At 37.2% G+C, this 16,846-nt stretch overlaps 1 protein-coding gene across 3 annotated transcripts in view; it reads left to right on the top strand.

Moving 5' to 3' along the window:
* Positions 1–16,846, top strand: part of unc5a (unc-5 netrin receptor A) — a 209,146-nt gene that overhangs the window by 119,032 nt on the left and 73,268 nt on the right. For all 3 annotated transcript variants that reach the window (XM_087799791.1, XM_087799792.1, XM_087799790.1), the window contains exons 3-5: positions 2,584–2,727; positions 6,357–6,460; positions 8,939–9,119. In XM_087799791.1, the coding sequence (XP_087655917.1) occupies positions 2,584–2,727; positions 6,357–6,460; positions 8,939–9,119 (429 nt within the window). The remainder of the gene's footprint in view (positions 1–2,583; positions 2,728–6,356; positions 6,461–8,938; positions 9,120–16,846) is intronic.

The raw sequence follows: 16,846 nt of genomic DNA, 5'->3' as shown, positions 1-16,846 counted from the left end.
ACAATGATATGTACATAGTAAAAAAAATAATGATTATATTTTTATATAAATATTTATGAAGTGAATATATGAATATGTTAGGATGTCTCTGTAGCAATATTGTTAAAAACTAAATAACTTTTTTAGGTGGGATAGGGAATAAAAAATGTCCTACCCCTTTTTTTAACTGTGTTTTGTTTGTATAAAAAGATAGTTACATATTTTATAAATGCTTGAAATGCAAATTTATTCTTTCTCTAATATTAATAATATATTTACCTTCAACTCTGAAAAATCTCTAAACTAAGGAAAATGGTGTCACAACACAACCTGGAGCTTATAATCCATGTGTTTGTGTTTCCTCGTTTAGACTATTGTGAAAGTATATTTGGGTGTCTAAACAAGAAGGAGCTGTCTCGCCTGCCGTTAATACAAAACTCTGCAGCGAGAATTCTGAGCTGCTCTAGTAGAAGAACTCGCATTTCCCTGATCCTTAAAACTCTTCACTGGCTGCCAGTTTCTTTCAGGATCAACTCTAATATTCTAGTCAGACTCAATCTTACCTCAGTGATCTGATCCAGCCTTACATCCCATCGGGCACCTAGGTCTGTGCATCAGAATCGACTGTTGGTTCCTGAACACGCTTCCTGACCAGAGGACAGAAATCCTTCCAGACTGCTCCTTTTAAAGTATATATTTTAACTGTGTATTGTTTTCAATTGTTAAAGTGCTTTGTGACCCTGGTCTAGAAAGGTGCTTACTTACTTATTTACAAGCATTATATACAATTTATATATATTTTTTAAGTATTTGATTTAATTTGTAGAGATTTAATGGAAAATATGATATATTTTCATGTGTGTGTTCATAAGATTTGTCTTTTTTTTTCTCTCTTCCTTGTATGATTATTATTACAAGTGAAGTCCGATTTTTAATGCGCTTTATTCAGATCATGACCGCCTCTCGCTTGGATCTGTTGACACCTTGTCTGTTGCTTCAGGGCCTGCTTCAGTTTCCAATATTCCAATGTATTGTAATCACGAGTGGCCAAACTCTGTGGCTGCTAGATAATAATACACGTCAGGGGAGGTCAGGCCGCTGACCCTCACAGCTACTTTCTCGCCAACGACGCTGCCAGCTATTCTGCCGTTTCTGATTTCCTCACGGACGACGACTCTCGTTGTCGCGGGTCAGGCCGCACTCTGGGCTGTAAATATTTATGGAGGGTTTCCATTTTTGTTGTCATGATTTGGCGAATTAGTGTAAGTGATTTACGTAATTGCGGGACGGCTTTAACGAGCGGATCGGGGGCGCCACTTACTCTGCCTTTGCCTCGGCGAATGATCACTGCAGACAGATCAAGTGTGTGAGTGAAGAGTAAGAGCGTTTTTCCAAAGTGCTTTTATGTAAATGGGAGTTAAATAGCGCCACTCCAGCGAGACTTAAATATATGGCAGCTGTACGTGTCACGTTGTCAGTCGCCGAGGTGCGTCCTCTGTGACTTTTTTAAATGCTCCATTTCTCAAATGAAAGGTGCCACTGCTCTCCCCACAAGAGCACCCCCGAGGAGGAAAGATCAGACGCTGCAAACAGGAGAATGAGGGGAAACGCGGTAATCTTTGAACCCAGAGAAAGTAGGACACGTGGAAAAAGATTGAAGTCGTCGCTGCTTCGCGGAGAAGAAAATACTGTTAGTTTTGACAATAAAACGGCGAGAAAGAGTCAATGAAAATGCGTTTTTACTTGGATGTATTTTAGGAGCATCTGCTTCAAATATCTACAGTGGGAGGTTATTTCTGACACGCTGTCAGTGTCTGATACAATAATAAGTTGCAGATTCATCCTCTAATTTCATTATCTGTTGGCTGCAGGTTGTCTTCCGACACACCTGAGGGAATGTCTCTGTCTGATCGAGCAAATTTGGGTGTTTGATGCAGCGCTTCGAGTGCCGAGCTCATTCATTATGAATGTGTAGCCATTAGCGACACTGGAGAGGTTGTGCGGCTGTTAAGGTTTCAATTATTTCTTAACTTAATTAAATGTTGATCCTTTTAACTTCATTTGCGTAAAAAAACTGAGGTTTTAATTTTTTCTTATTTTAACAGAAATTCAAATTTGGCTTTAAAGCTTGTACTGTTGCACTACAGTATGGAATAAACACAATCATTATTATCTTACATCACAAAGCCTCATACATCCTCTAAGTTACTTGTTGACTTTTATAATCTTCATTTTCTTATACATGTCTGTTAGACATCTGTAATTAAATGGTCACTCACGTCCGTTAACTGTTGTATTTTTCCTCTGTTGTCCTTTTCTCAATCTTCCAAAATGATGCAAAAACTGCAATACTGTTTTGATAAAAAAAATCCTAACGGTAACAAGTACTTAATTCTAGTCACATTTGTAAATGATCTAAATTGGTTTAGGACATATTTGAAATAAAAAAAATCACCTTGATGCGTCAGAATTCTGCTGATTTCATTGATTTACTTCCCATTATATTACACAATAAAGTGCTCTTCCTTTTTTTTAGAAATGTCAAGTCAGTTCTGATGTTGGAAACGACTAATAATGTTATGTATTTCTTGGTTTGTGTCGCAGCTCTGCCAGTCATGCAGGTGACCATCGAGATCACCAGACAGCAGGTGGAGAAGGTCTTCGGCTTGGATGAGTACTGGTGTCAGTGTGTAGCCTGGAGCACCACCGGAACCCAGAAAAGCCAAAAATCGTACATCCGAATAGCCTGTAAGTACATTTCCAAATATTTCAGATAGTCACGGATGTCTATTGGGGGGATTGTTTTAGAGAGTTGACTGCAATAAGCAATGTTTTTTTTATTGAGGTTATTAGATATTAAGCATTTATCTGAACACTGGTAGAATATGGATACATTTCATGTTTTAAAACAGGATTTTACTCGTTTTCTAGATTACCATCTGGATCTACAAACTTTTGAAGGATTTATCAATGTAGAGAAATGAGCAGATCTTATATTCTTGATATTCAGAAAGTAAGGTCAGTGTATGACATAAACTACACCAAAATTAAGGATCCATCCGGCCGTGTCCCAACATTCCAGGCCGTACGTGTCGTTTGCAGAAAGGTTGGCTCAAAGCAAAGTAAATAATTAATAAGATAAGTGAAGGTAAAGAAATTATTAATTTAAACAAATTCACAGATAAGTGTAAAGCTGATGCGAGGAATTCGATGCGTTTGATAGAGGATGAACGCAAAACTAATTCTTCAGCCCAGGCCTGCCCAGTCTGCTAAAAGATTTTACCCCTTTGTTTCATTGAGTTTGACACCCCTGCTCATGGTTGCGATGGTGTCAAGATTCTTGGGCGATACTTGCTACACACACATAGCTGAGCATTGTTAAAGTACAATGGCTTACCTGACACCAGACTCGCACCCAAAGAGTTATTTTGTGGCGCATGAAAAGAAGGATTGACGTCTGCTTTATTATCGTCAAGTCGTGGCACAGATGGGGATCGTTGGGGCGGAAAATCCGTTGTAAAGTAAAGTGAGTATGTTGAATTGACAGAATAAAACAATATTTGTAGACTTGAAATTGCGTTTTAACTTATACTTTACTTCATAACCTGATCAAACAACCGTCTACCTGTTTAGAAAACTTGACAACAGCCATGTTAATTGACAAATTAACATTACATTTTTAAGTGACTCAAGAGACTTTATAGTGTCAATAATGGAATAAAAGGTACCAAAAAAGCCAGATTTTACAACAATAATGTGTTGCTGCTGGCTTGTCGGTACATTCACAACTTGAAGGCAGATCTGTACCAGTGTTCAGCCTTTATATAGATTATGGTAGCGAGAAATAGTAAATAAAGAACTCCAATAGGAACCAATAGGAGCTTGGAATATGCGGAATATCCGACCGTGACAAACAATATATTCTCATTAAACTAACTCGGTGGCTCGAGATGAACATGAATATTAATGCTAATACTGCTTTACAAGAGTTTCTTCCACCTTGACTACACAAAAGCATATTAATTGATGTTTTTGTGTTGTAAACAGCTTCACACGGAGGATGCTTTGACTCGCAGCCCTGCAGTGTGTTAGTGTGATTACAATTTAGTGAGATCATCTTCCTGAAACTCACTCACGAGCAGGAAAATATACAGTCTTGGCTCAGGCCGCGGGAGAATAATGCATCCTCATGAGACGTCCTTTAAAAAAGAAAAAAAACTGGAACACTAAATTTAAGTATTCATGAGTGTGTTTCGTGCTGGATGCCATATATAGGCAATGATCCCAATGAAAGTAACTAGAATGAAAACAGATCTGAGATTTATTGCTGCGTTGCATTCATAAATCTGTCGGGGGAACGCGCCGCACATCCCTCGCTGCAACCTTAAAAGCTTTATTAGAAGAAGCAGTTTTACGTTGGAGTGTTTTCAAGTATTCTGCCTATTAATTCCTGTATAAATATGCATACATTTTAGAGCTTACAGCAGCGTTGTTCCTACAACTTTTCCCACTCATTATTCAACCTTATTTCGAAGCTCACAGGCGGATTGATGTTAAATAAGGCCAGACGCCTTCTTAGAACCGTGTGCATGTGTCTATATTACATTACAGATGTGTTTTTTTTGTATTGTTCTCCCGTCTCAATGTGTCTACTTTGTTTAAATGGAGTATTGCGGTACATTCCTTTCGCCTTAATGTTCCTTTCGGGGTGATTGCATAGGACGGGCTTTGGAAGAAATATACCGGAGGCTCATAGCGAGAATCACAACACTAACACGTCTCTGCTCCAGCCGGCTATCAATGGTCACCAACGTCTCCCGCAAAGAGTCGTTGACTCATAAGACGAGTGGAAGGTGTGTCTCACCTGGACGTTTTGCATCGACTTCCAGATTAATACGTCGCTATGCTTTGTGCAACAGTTAGAGCATTCAACGGGACGCGATGTGAACCCCACGTGCAGTCAGTCAGCCTTTTTCCAAGAGCTCTTGTCCAGGAGCCTCGGGGCTTTGTTTTTCATGTGGCAGCTCCAAGCCCCCCGTACAGATGGAAACTGGAGGCTGGCGGAGGCTGGAGAAAAAAGGAGGGTGGATAGTGGCGGAGGGATGACAAGTGAGGGGTAATGCAATTGCTTTTGCTTGATGCTGGGCCCCTCTGGCAGCAGACAAGCATCTCTGCAGCGGCCAGCCAGCCTGTAATAAGCAACATTGTTGGTGCTACCAATGCCTTTGTGGCTTAAGGGCCAACTGTGGTGCGACATGCTCCGTGAGACCACGGAAAGATCCGCCGAGTTTTCAGGACAGAAGAGTCGAAGCGTGCGCTGATCTCATGTCTGGCAGAGTTGTGAGTCACACCGATGGGATATTGCAAGAAGATTTGTATTTGACCGAACCATTTTCAAAACTACAATTATTTACGGCACTGGCTGAAATATCTGGTTATAAAAATATATTTATTAAATGAAAAAAAGAGGCTGAAATAATGGAAATAATTCTTATTTATTATATGAAATATTCTCGTTTCCACTGAAAGTGTGTTGGAAATAATAGAAAAAATAAAATTAAAAGCTCTCTCTAAATGAACAAATCCTTGAAAATCTTGTGGGTCCAGATGGTAATACAGAACATTGTACACATTTCATTGGCATAAGGCCTATTATTGGCCACCTAACAACTAAAAAAAGCAGCAGATTTTTTGGAAATGTCTCCAGGAATGTAATGAATATTAAAGCAGATTTGGATTGGATTGTTAACTAACTAATAGAGAACATGAGCTAAGTTTAGACCGATGTGAGAAAGGTTAGTTTTGCCCTACTCTTTATTTCTTGTCGCAATAGTAATCCTGCTTTACATTGAATTAAAAGTAGACACATTTTCAAGTCCTGGCGCATTTTCTGCCCACTTGTCTGCCCTCTTAAAATTATCAAAAAAGGATCTGTATGTCTGGGAATATTTTCCAATTTATATGGTTTAAATTAAAATTAAATTGGATGTATTTGAATATTTATGGGTTTATTTAATAACTTGTCCTTTGTGTCATCCCTCTTATCCTTTTTTTAACAAATAAGTGAGTTTACATTATTTAAGAGCTGTGAATGTGTTTAAGTAATAAGTAAAGATAATATTTGAAAATTTGATTTGGGGCTATAGCCACAGAAAACCGTGAAAATAATCTACTTTAAGTAAGTAATTTATATGTATAGAGCCCTTTTCCAGACCAGGGTCACAAAGCACTTTGGATAGTGAGTGTGTATGAGTGTGTGTTGTTGTTGAACTTTGTTTCAGGAAATTGTGTTGGAAAGTAACAGTCGAATTTGGTGCAAATAGAAAAAAGGACCATATAATTGAAAATGATCTGTTCCATTGTCCTTTTGTCTGTAGACCTGAGAAAGAACTTTGAGGAGGAGCCACAAGGCAGAGAGGTGGCAATAGACCAGGAAGTGCTGCTTCGCTGCCATCCCCCCGAGGGCATCCCACAAGCTGAGGTGAGATATAGATCCAGGACACTCTAATAAGCATAAAAGCACATCTGGCATCCATTTTCACTTTCCTCTCCGTGAGCAGAGAGCGGCGAAGAATCATCTCTCTATTCTTTACCGTGAAACAGACAGCCTCGGAGATGAATTACACCTCTAATTATTCACCTTTATTGATTTATTATCGCTCTTACATCTCCAAGATGCTATATATCACATCATCTCATCACATCACTCACCCGAGGCTTGGAGGCTTCACTCCCCATTTGGCATCTCCAAAGGCCTATTTATAATTAATGGATCTATTTCCCTCACTCTCTCACCATTTCATTCTCTCTGCTGTCTCTTAATGCTCTGTATGTCTCGTCTACTTCTTCTTTGTTTAAGTGAAAATCTCAGTCTATGGACTCACTTCTGGGTTTGGCTCCTTCACCTCCTCAAAAGGGGAAAATCCTTCAGAATAGAACCATTGTTTAGAATTGTTTTAATGGTTTAAGTGCTAATTTTGTCAGTGCCCATCGTTTGAACATTAATCTTTAAAACCCAGATTTGCAAACAATTATGATAACAATGTTGATGACAATTCTTCAAATACGGTAAATTGCGGGCTGAAAATACCAATAGTAATTTGTGTATTATTCTGTATATTATCAACTAGTTAAAATATCAATTGAGTTTCGTCAAATTCGTCAAACAGCCTTTTGATATTGGTTCCAATGGTCCCAAAGTTGGGCAATACAACCTAGAAATAAGACTGCTGGCCCTGGCTCCATCAAGGGTTTTGAGTATTGTTTAATGCTCATAAATACATGTCCTTTAGAAGAGACAATGTCCTTGTAAATTGCTATAAGGACAAATTTACAACTTCAGAAAGGACGTAAATACATATCTATATAAGTCATTATTCAATAAAATACAGGATCATTGGCAAAACTTATAAAGAAACTGTATTTTGATAACCTTATTTACAGCCATTCTATTAAAAGATTTGAACTTTAATATACAAATGTTAACCTCTGTTTTGTCTCTGGGTCAAAGTGACCCACCGGCAAGATAACAAAAGTATTAAAGCTCATTAAATGGGCCGGAAAACTTGTACTGTGTACTTAGACTGACCAGCTTTGATTTAACAGTGTTAAAAATAACAATAAAAGTAGTGATGCTTGTCGATAATGCGGCATAATTATGAATAACGGGGTTGTGATATAAAATGAGTTCGATCAATTACCTGACCCTAAAAAATTAACTTAAAACATTTTAATCAACTTAAAGGGATAGTTCACACACCTTTTATTAAATCTCCTTTTAAAGCTTTAGGCATAAAAGTATGACTCATGACTTCATTTGACCGTCACGAATGTTCAAAATAAAAAACACTTAAAAACATCCAAATACCTCCATACTGCTCGTCTGTAACGTCCATCTTGTATTGAAGCCTCGACAACAGGAATTGTTCTGGAAAAATGTAACAAGTCTGTACTTCAAGCTCAAGTTTGTAGCAGAAGCTTAAAGGCTAACATGCTAACAACAAAGACCGGAAACATTCCCAGAGTAAACAGGATACTGGGGGAGTAGAAAATTGAATTTTGGCCTTTTATTTTTACTTTAATGACTGAAATATATATTTCTCTACCACATTTATTGAAAGATAACAAACAAAACTGAAAAGTAACATAAATAACTGCCATACACTGTTAAGATATCTTGACTGCAGTTTTATTTTCTGTGCATCTGCTCAGTGTCAGGACCAATTTCTGCTCTTCTCTGCACAATGAATCTATAAATACTGCATCAGATTCAGAGTTTTTCTTCTGTCGGCTTCTTTTCTCCTGGTGCCGCAAATTAACTAAACAGCAGGAGCCCAGACAGAACCGAGACTATAAACAGACAGGGACACTTTAGGGACAGTTTACAGAGAAATGGAAAAGGAGGTGCCAACTGCAGTTGAGCACAGAAGAACAACAGATCAGAAGTCAGCAGAGAGGAAAACAGCGACACGCCAGAGGAGAACAGCCTAATTAAAGGCAGCGTTGCGACCGGCTGTTGTACCAACAACACTGTCCACTGCTACAGTAGTTACTCTTCAGGTGATTCAAGGTGAAGTCAGAGCAGCAACACAAGCAAAGGCAATCTAGGGAAGCGTCCAAAATAATGGAACTACATTAGCTTTTGCAACGAGAGGGCATCGTAGCTACAGAAAACTCACTGTTGGTATTCCACAGCAGCATCAGCAGGTGCAGGGATCTCCAGCGGCTCCGTAATGAAGGCTGTCCCCAGCACAAAAAGAGTTTTGTATTAAAATCGGTATGGAGGGTAAATGAAATAACAGCGTCGCCGCAAATTAAAGCTGTCCGTCCTTTTTGTTTTTCCGATGGTTCCAGCCGTGGGAGTCTTGTTGTTGTGCGTTAAGATCACAGCGTGTGTGATTGCTGTCAGGCAACTCACCTCCTGCTGCCTATCTTCTTTTTATTTATTTTTTTTCCTCAGGTGGAATGGCAAAGAAACGAGGACTTGATCGACCCGGCGAGTGACCCCAATTTCTTTCTGACTGGCGACCACAATCTAGTCATCAAGAAGGCCCGGCTGGCGGACACGGGCAACTACACATGCGTCGCCAAGAACATCGTGGCTCGTCGCAAAAGCAACTCGGCAACAGTTCTAGTCTACGGTAAGTGATGATGTATACGTTGTTTGGGAACAGGTTTTCATAGGTTTACCCGGAAATTTGCCCATTTACTTTATTGTAGGTCCATAAATATTTGCAGACTCTAACCCTTGTGCAAACTTGGGGTCAAGATGGCCCGAAAACAAATGTGTTTGTGGTATCCCTTGTGTTCCTTCTGGGTGTTTTCGGGCCACCTTGACACAGAGGCAACACAAGGGTTATCCACATCGTAATGTAATACGACTGTTGAGGCACTAAATGTGACCCTCGGGTAGAAAAATGTTGCTGAATTCTCAGCAGAAAGCAGAGGTAGATAATTTCCAAAGGTGTTTAAATAGAGATAAAAACAGTGTCTTTACAAGAGAATATAAGAAACAACAATGCAATTGAGAAGAAAATAAGCGGGTCTAGTTCCACAGTCTTTTAAGTTTACAGATGTATAAAATTATTAAGGAAAAACTTTTTGGAAATTTCACCCCATACCAGCAGGTGGCAGTAATTTAGTTTTCAATAAACCTTTGGGGCGTTCACACTACAAAAACTCTTCCATGGGTCGATGTCGGCTTTGCTCAAAAAGTCTGAGATTGTAACACTAGGATGGACCAGGATTTGGCTGAAGACCTGAGTCCACTTGAAGAAGTGGATCCTGTCAGGGTCTACTAAAGCAGACGCAGGTGATATTTTGCCCGAGGCAAACTAGGACAAGATGCAGGAAATGATGTAACCAGCAGAAACTACCCTCCACCAGTAAATTATTTGTAACAGCAACCCGACAAAACACACACCAAAACACAACACAATGTTATAACCGTTTACTGATGAGTCAGCGTCTTCTTGGGCCATAGTGTGAAATAACCTTGTGATGGTTATTATAATTATAATAATATTATTGTTATCATACACACCGAGCGCAACAATAGCATCAGAGTCTTTATAAATTAATAATAATACAAAGTCTTTATAAAAAGTCTTTATAAAATCATATTTTCTATATCTAAGTCAGTCAGTTTAATAAATGCTGTTTTAATAACAAAACATTACTTTTTTCCAAAACAATAAATGATGCCAAATGCAGTTTTGATACACGTTGTTAGATCTTTAGTTTTTGAGACTATGGTCCAAAAACAACAGGTGATTCTGGACCTGAACAATATATCTAACCAAAGTCATACATACTAATAAGCGTCTGCCTTTTAAAAATGAAAAGCTAAAAATGCATTAAAAATAGTCTTTCACAGTGATATTCACTAATAATATGTGCCGCTGTTTTCGTTAACCATTTCTCGGCACTGTTTACACAATCTTTTTTTTTTTTTTTTGTGGCAAAACATTTGTGCTGGAAAATAGCAGCACAAGCATAACTTCAGTAAAGTGCACATCAATTAGTGCAATTTCAAATGTTACTGGCACCGTTTTACCAGAACTGGCAGTCTGCTGTGTCACGCCTGCCATCCTCCTCCTCCTCTGTTGTGGAGCCCATATGAAAGAGAAATTGAATTAACGGTAAACTGTAAATAATGACTTGGCTCGCCAAGCAAACTGACCTTTATTCAAATGTGGGAAAAACAAACACATTTTGTATCAAGCAGGGATCCTGGCAATCGTAATTGAGCCAATATACGACGACATAGTTGAATATTCTCTGAATTAAAGTGACGTGAAAATCCAACATGAAGGCAAAAGTGCAATACTTGACATATATTGTAACTTGTTAGTCGATTATTTTGTTGTATCTTTGTAGCTTAATCTGATATTACGAGTTAAAGAGAGACACTTTAGAATGGAGAACACATATCAACTATTGTTAAGTTATTTATGTGTTTTAACATCTAATTTGCCTACTATTTGTAACTAATAACCTGACGTGACTATATTCTACCTTTTTTAGCAATAACTAGCAGTTCACACTAAAACCTTAGCTACTGATTATTTAAATTAGGAAATAAAGAATGAATTAAAGATTAACTTTGGTGAAAACTAGCATCTCTCTATTCACCTTGTATTAGGTGTTGGTACAATTAGAGAAGTAATTCAATAATAATAATAATACTTTCTCTTTTACACGGAAAACACTTAAGTATACTAGTTTAAATTATTAAGTATAAATATGCTACCACTTTGGACTAGTGTACAAATTCACAATTACAAATACTTTTCTTTTTTTTTAATAGTTATTAGGATGTTATTAATAAATGTATATATATATATTTTCTTTTTTTTTCTTATAAAAAAGAGAAAGTATTTTTAAGGGTACTTTTCTTCTCTCATTGTACTTTTCACCAAAGTTAATCATTAATTACTTCTTTATTTCCTTAAAGTTAATTATTAATATTAATTGCAATGCTGTTTAGAGTTTATTTCTAATTATCATGCTATTAAAGATACAACATAGTCACAATGGATAGATGGATAGATGGATAGATAGATAGGTAGATAGGATAGATAGATCGAAACAAAGTGCAATAAAAAGAAAGTGCAAAATGACACAATCTAAATCTAAAGACAAAGAAAAAGGGATACAAAGATTAACATGATATAAAATCATCTTTTCATTCCACTCCTGACCCCAAACTCAGAATTAAACACACTTATAGCACAAAGAATAAATTAGTCCCTGGGTCTATTAGTGTTGCATCATGGGAGGAGCATTTGTTCACTCCATCTGCTTCTCACTGATGACAGTGTTCAGAGGATGACTGTCATGATGAATAAGGTGAGTCAGTACTTTATAATTTTTAATAGTTAAGTTAGTAAGTAAGTAATTCTATAGTTATATATGTTCACCATTGTGTGTGTTAAAATTGTGTTATTTTCTTTCCACTAACACATTATTAAGAGCAAAAATTCAGCCGAAATTCAACCTTCAGAGTAATATTTTCCTTTTTAGAGTTATAGACAAAAATGTAATACCATGCTAATGTATCGACTGCAGCTCAGTCGTCTTCATCTTCGTCCAAAGAGAAACGCATCCAAATACCTCCGTGGGGCTCGTCTGTAACGTCTTGTACTGGAGCCTCGACAAGAGGAATTTTTCCAAAATGTATTAATAATTTATGAGTAGGAATATTGTACATTTGCTAATAATAATTTTGTTGCTACTTTCAAAGTATCGTATTTCCCAAGGGTTAATGGGAAGTTGTCCAGGATTAGCTGGATATATAAACAAAGCATTACCATGAAAAAGTGTTAAAGTAAAAGACAAATTATAATTTTCAATTCTTTTTTTATTGGGCTATATTTACTATTTAAAATGATTTTCCTAAAAGCTGTTTCTATAACATTCACTTCCTTAAATTGTTCCGCTTGTTCACGTCAACTCTGGGTCAAGGTGACCCGTTGGCCCGATTATAAAAGACTCAGATATAACTCAAGGCTTAAAATATTAAGTATTAAGCACTGAGTGTTAAATAAAACAAACAATAGACCCAGGCAGCAGGAATATGTAACCTTCCTTCATCTCTCTGTAAATTGAGTTTCTCGACTATCTCAAGATTACGCAACAATGATGAGATGTTTTTCTTTTTTTTTCCATATCCTCTTGAGACTTGCAGGTTTCTTTTCGAGGACCTGCTGAACAACATGATTGCAGTGCAGACACAATTCAGACAAGGGCAGGACTCATTATGAAGTCAGCAAACAAAATCAGAGTGGAGGATAATTAGAGGAAAACTTCACCAGGTCAAACAAATGTGGAGGAAAACGCCGTCTGAATATTGATCATGACCATGTGCCTAAAGGTAATCACCGTGAATAGAATTATGTTAGATAATGTCGTCCAACAATTAACCTTAGTATGTTGCTGGAAACTGATGTTGCCGAAAGGAAACCGGAGAAAAATGTGCAAACTCCGCATAGAATGGATTCTAAAGTGAAGTTGCCTTGAGCCAGGATTGAACCTGTAACCTTCGTGCTTCACTGTCTGCTTATATTTTAACAGTAAATTAAAAAGCTGCAAACTATGTTGAGTTCTCTCCATATGGGTTAAACAGGACTTATTGTTTACATTTATAATATGATATATACCCAATAAGTCTGTAAAACAGTAGCTTTTGCTCAGATATAAAACAAAGTAAAAAAAAAAAATCAAGATTATTATATCAAAGTTAAATAATCCCTGTTGTGTCATTAATAGCTGCTTCTTATATGACAGAACAAAAATCAATCTGTTTTTCTTTCCCCTGAGATTTTGCCTTTTAAATTTGCTTTTTTATTTTCCCGCATATTGTAAATATAAAAACTAGTTTATTCTCTTAAGGTAATAATTGAATGCTCATCGTATTGTACAAGCATAACATTATTACTGTTATGTCATTAATAATTTCATCTTTTTACCCTTGATATTTTTGCCGTTTTATTATATTCCTTTTTTTCTGTACCTTATACCTTATTAAGATTAGAAATAGTGTATTATTTTTATTATAAGATTATAATTTAAGACACATCGTATTGCACAAACATAAAGGATTTATTGCTGTCATTAATAACTGCATAATAATAACCACAACAAAAATAAATCAGTTTTCCCGTGAGATTGTGCCTTTTTGTTATATTCTGTTTTATTTCATTTTATTTGTCCTGCATATTAAATGGTTTGGATCACAGGTATCATACTGGTCCAGAAAATGGCTGAGAAGGTGCAGGTTTTTGTTCCAACCAGTCAACGTTGTCTCAGCCCTTTTCTGGACCGGTTTTACACTGTGGTTTGGATTAACAATTATGAATTATCGTAATTATAAGATTATAATTTGATACTCATTATTTTTAAAAATGTGAGCTTCAATCTGTTTTTTATATTTAAATAAAATCTAATCAGTCCAGTAACATAAAGAAACGTCTGAGGGCCAAATCTGGTCCACCAAATAATTGCTAGCTTGTTGATAAAATAATGTATTTTAATCTCAGTTTGACAAGTGAGCAATAAGCAAATGAATATATAAACTTGAGGAAGAAAACTTGAGTGACTAAAATAAAGAGTCAGTGTTGAAAGAGGACAACATCATCATAGATTCTGCCTCATTCAACCACTTGCCTGTTAAAGGAGTCACAGTCACAGACTCGTCAGTAAATTAAAAAAAGCTTGTTCGTCCCACGACTTGGACTGTATTTGAAAGTTTGCTCCTTTAAGTGATTCGGTTTGACACTCCTGTCCCGAGAGATTTAAATGTTGGTGCGACAGGTCAGGGTTAGAACTGGCAGCCTATTATGTCAAACCTGGCCCACTTAAAATTCCGTCGGGCAAAAGTCCAGACAGAATTAAATCCATCGCATATACGGAGATGGAAAGAAAATGATTGTCTCGTCTGAGAGAAACTCTGAGGTAGACAAGATTTACATCGAAAACCCTTCGAGCCCTCCTTCCTTCGTCTGAAGATCAACGGGCTGAGGATGCTTTTATCCAACACATGTGTTGAGTAGTTATTCTAAATGCCATGATGCTTGGAAATAAATGAAAACTCTGTTTGACATATAATAAAGACATGATGAGAGGGGGGTTGTATTTGTCATCTGCAGCCTCTAGTGTTCACAGCACTGACCCGGACTCACCAACGGGCAGATTCGCGCCTTGCATTCCAGCGACTCACACCAAGTATGCAGAGTAATGAGGCTTCACTAAGTCACATTATTCTCGTTAAATATATAGCATTTTTAGGTTCATGTGATTATATTTATAAATGTATTGACACTACACGGTCACAGAAGCGTTGTTTGTGGAGGTCTAGCTGATTTGGATTAAGTTTGTCAAAAGTATCGCAACTCAAAAAAGTATTGGTATTTATAATAGTTTTTATAATAGTTTATTTTCATGTCTAAACAAGAAGGAGCTGTCGCGACTGCAGTAAATACAAAAATCTGCAGCGAGAATTCTGACCTTCTCTAGTAGGAGAACTCGCATTCCTCCGATCCATAAAACTCTGCATTGGCTGTCAGTTTCTTTCAGGATCAATTTTTAAATTCTTTAAAAGCTTTGATACGATCTTCCACTTCCGCTGCGTTTGATGGAGTCTACTGACTCCTTCAAGAAACATCTTAAGACCTTTTTTTTTATGCAGGTTTTCTTTATAGTCTTCTGGGACCCCTGTGTTTGTCTCTATGTTGTCTTGGTCTTTTAGAGTTTTTAAATATGTAGGTATTTTTTCAAATGTTTATTGCCTTTGATTGTTCAAGCGCTTTGTGACCCTGGTCTAGATAGGCACTTTACAAATAACTATTACTTACATACTTACTCAAATGTTGTATCCTGATATGATACTTAATCGTAAGTATCGATAACTTCCCCTGCATCCTAAACCCTTGTGTTATCTCAGGGGTCAAGGTGACCTCAAGGCCCAATAACAAATGTGTTAAGGGATATCTCAAACCCATTTGTTTTTCAGGGTCATCTTGACCCTGAGATTACATAGGGGTTAAGTTACTTATCATAGTTGCAGTTTCTTTTTGCAAAACGTTTTTTCTTTCTAAATATTTTCAGTGTTGTTGGTAAATGTTGTAACATAGGTTGGTCTTTCTTTTTTCTTAATAAAAGTTTTAATTTAAAATTTGAAAATATTTTTTATACCCTTTTGCTATTATGAAATGTATCATAATGTAAAATATTTATTCCTGAGTCAAGTTGAATTTTTTTGTATTGTGACAACCCTATCACCAAAAGATCACTTAAAGATTTTTATGGGTAAAACGGCTGATTTGGCGTTTTTTAAACCTGGATTAAAAGGACATTTTGCGAAAAAGTGAAGTTAGACCTTAATCACGGAATGAGTCTTGTTATGTATTAAAAGCGATTGTAACGTCTACAAATTCTGTTCTATATTGTAGATCTACGTACGTACTGTACTTTTGTTACCCATTTCGTGACGAAACGATCTTAGTGCCACAAAATTATGTGGATAAAATAGTATAAAGTTGTCCCCAACCGCTTTTGGTGCGAGTCCACTGGTAGATTACTATTAGTTCTATTTTTCGGCGCTAAAAAACATGGCGCGCCCCAAACAGTTTTGTTGAATTTTCATCCTCTGGTGGATTAGTTCTCTTTTCCCAGCCCAACTCAGGGGCCCTTTTGTGGTGTGAGTTTGGGGGTTACGCTATTATTGTTCGTCCATCCATTCGATTCATTAAAAGCAGCAATTACTTTGGTGGTTACCTTTACAATCTCGTGTCCTTTTATCAAACTCATGTGCTTGAGACAAATAAAAGACAACCGCTGTTAATTGTGTTGATCCATCGATTATTGTTCACCAAAGGTCTCGCTCTTTTTCTTTTCTGTAGATCTAGGAAAACCAAACAAAAACACTTTTTCAAAGGGAGCGCTCGCTCATCTAGCCAGCCGTTACAAGTCATAACGGACTGGGTTTTCATTATTTTCAAAGCGGGTTCAACAGGAGGCCAGAGATGTGTTTTAACAATGGCAGACTGGTGTGACTACATTCTGTGCTAAGAGGTAATCAGGGGCCTTGTTGCCTGGCAATTTACCTCGCTGCGGTGAGCAATCAATCGCATAGTGAGGGCAAGGAAATGACTCAGTCACCAAAAGTAGACAAGGGTTGCGGGGTAATCTGAGGCAGGTTATGTACAGGGAATGACAATCCTGCTCGACTGGAGCTGTCAGAGCTCCTCATAAGGCACAATAGTGTATGCATTAAAACGTGCGATAATAACCTGGCAACGGCGTGTCAGGGTGATTGGTTCAGATGGAATAAGCAAAAATGTGATTTCGTAGAACAACTTGGACGGAG

Source organism: Callionymus lyra, chromosome 9 (assembly GCF_982586985.1).
Source record: "Callionymus lyra chromosome 9, fCalLyr1.hap1.1, whole genome shotgun sequence".
Lineage (NCBI taxonomy): Eukaryota > Metazoa > Chordata > Actinopteri > Syngnathiformes > Callionymidae > Callionymus > Callionymus lyra.
The sequence above is the reverse complement of the archived record's forward strand: the minus strand, read 5'-3'. Positions and strand labels throughout refer to the sequence as shown.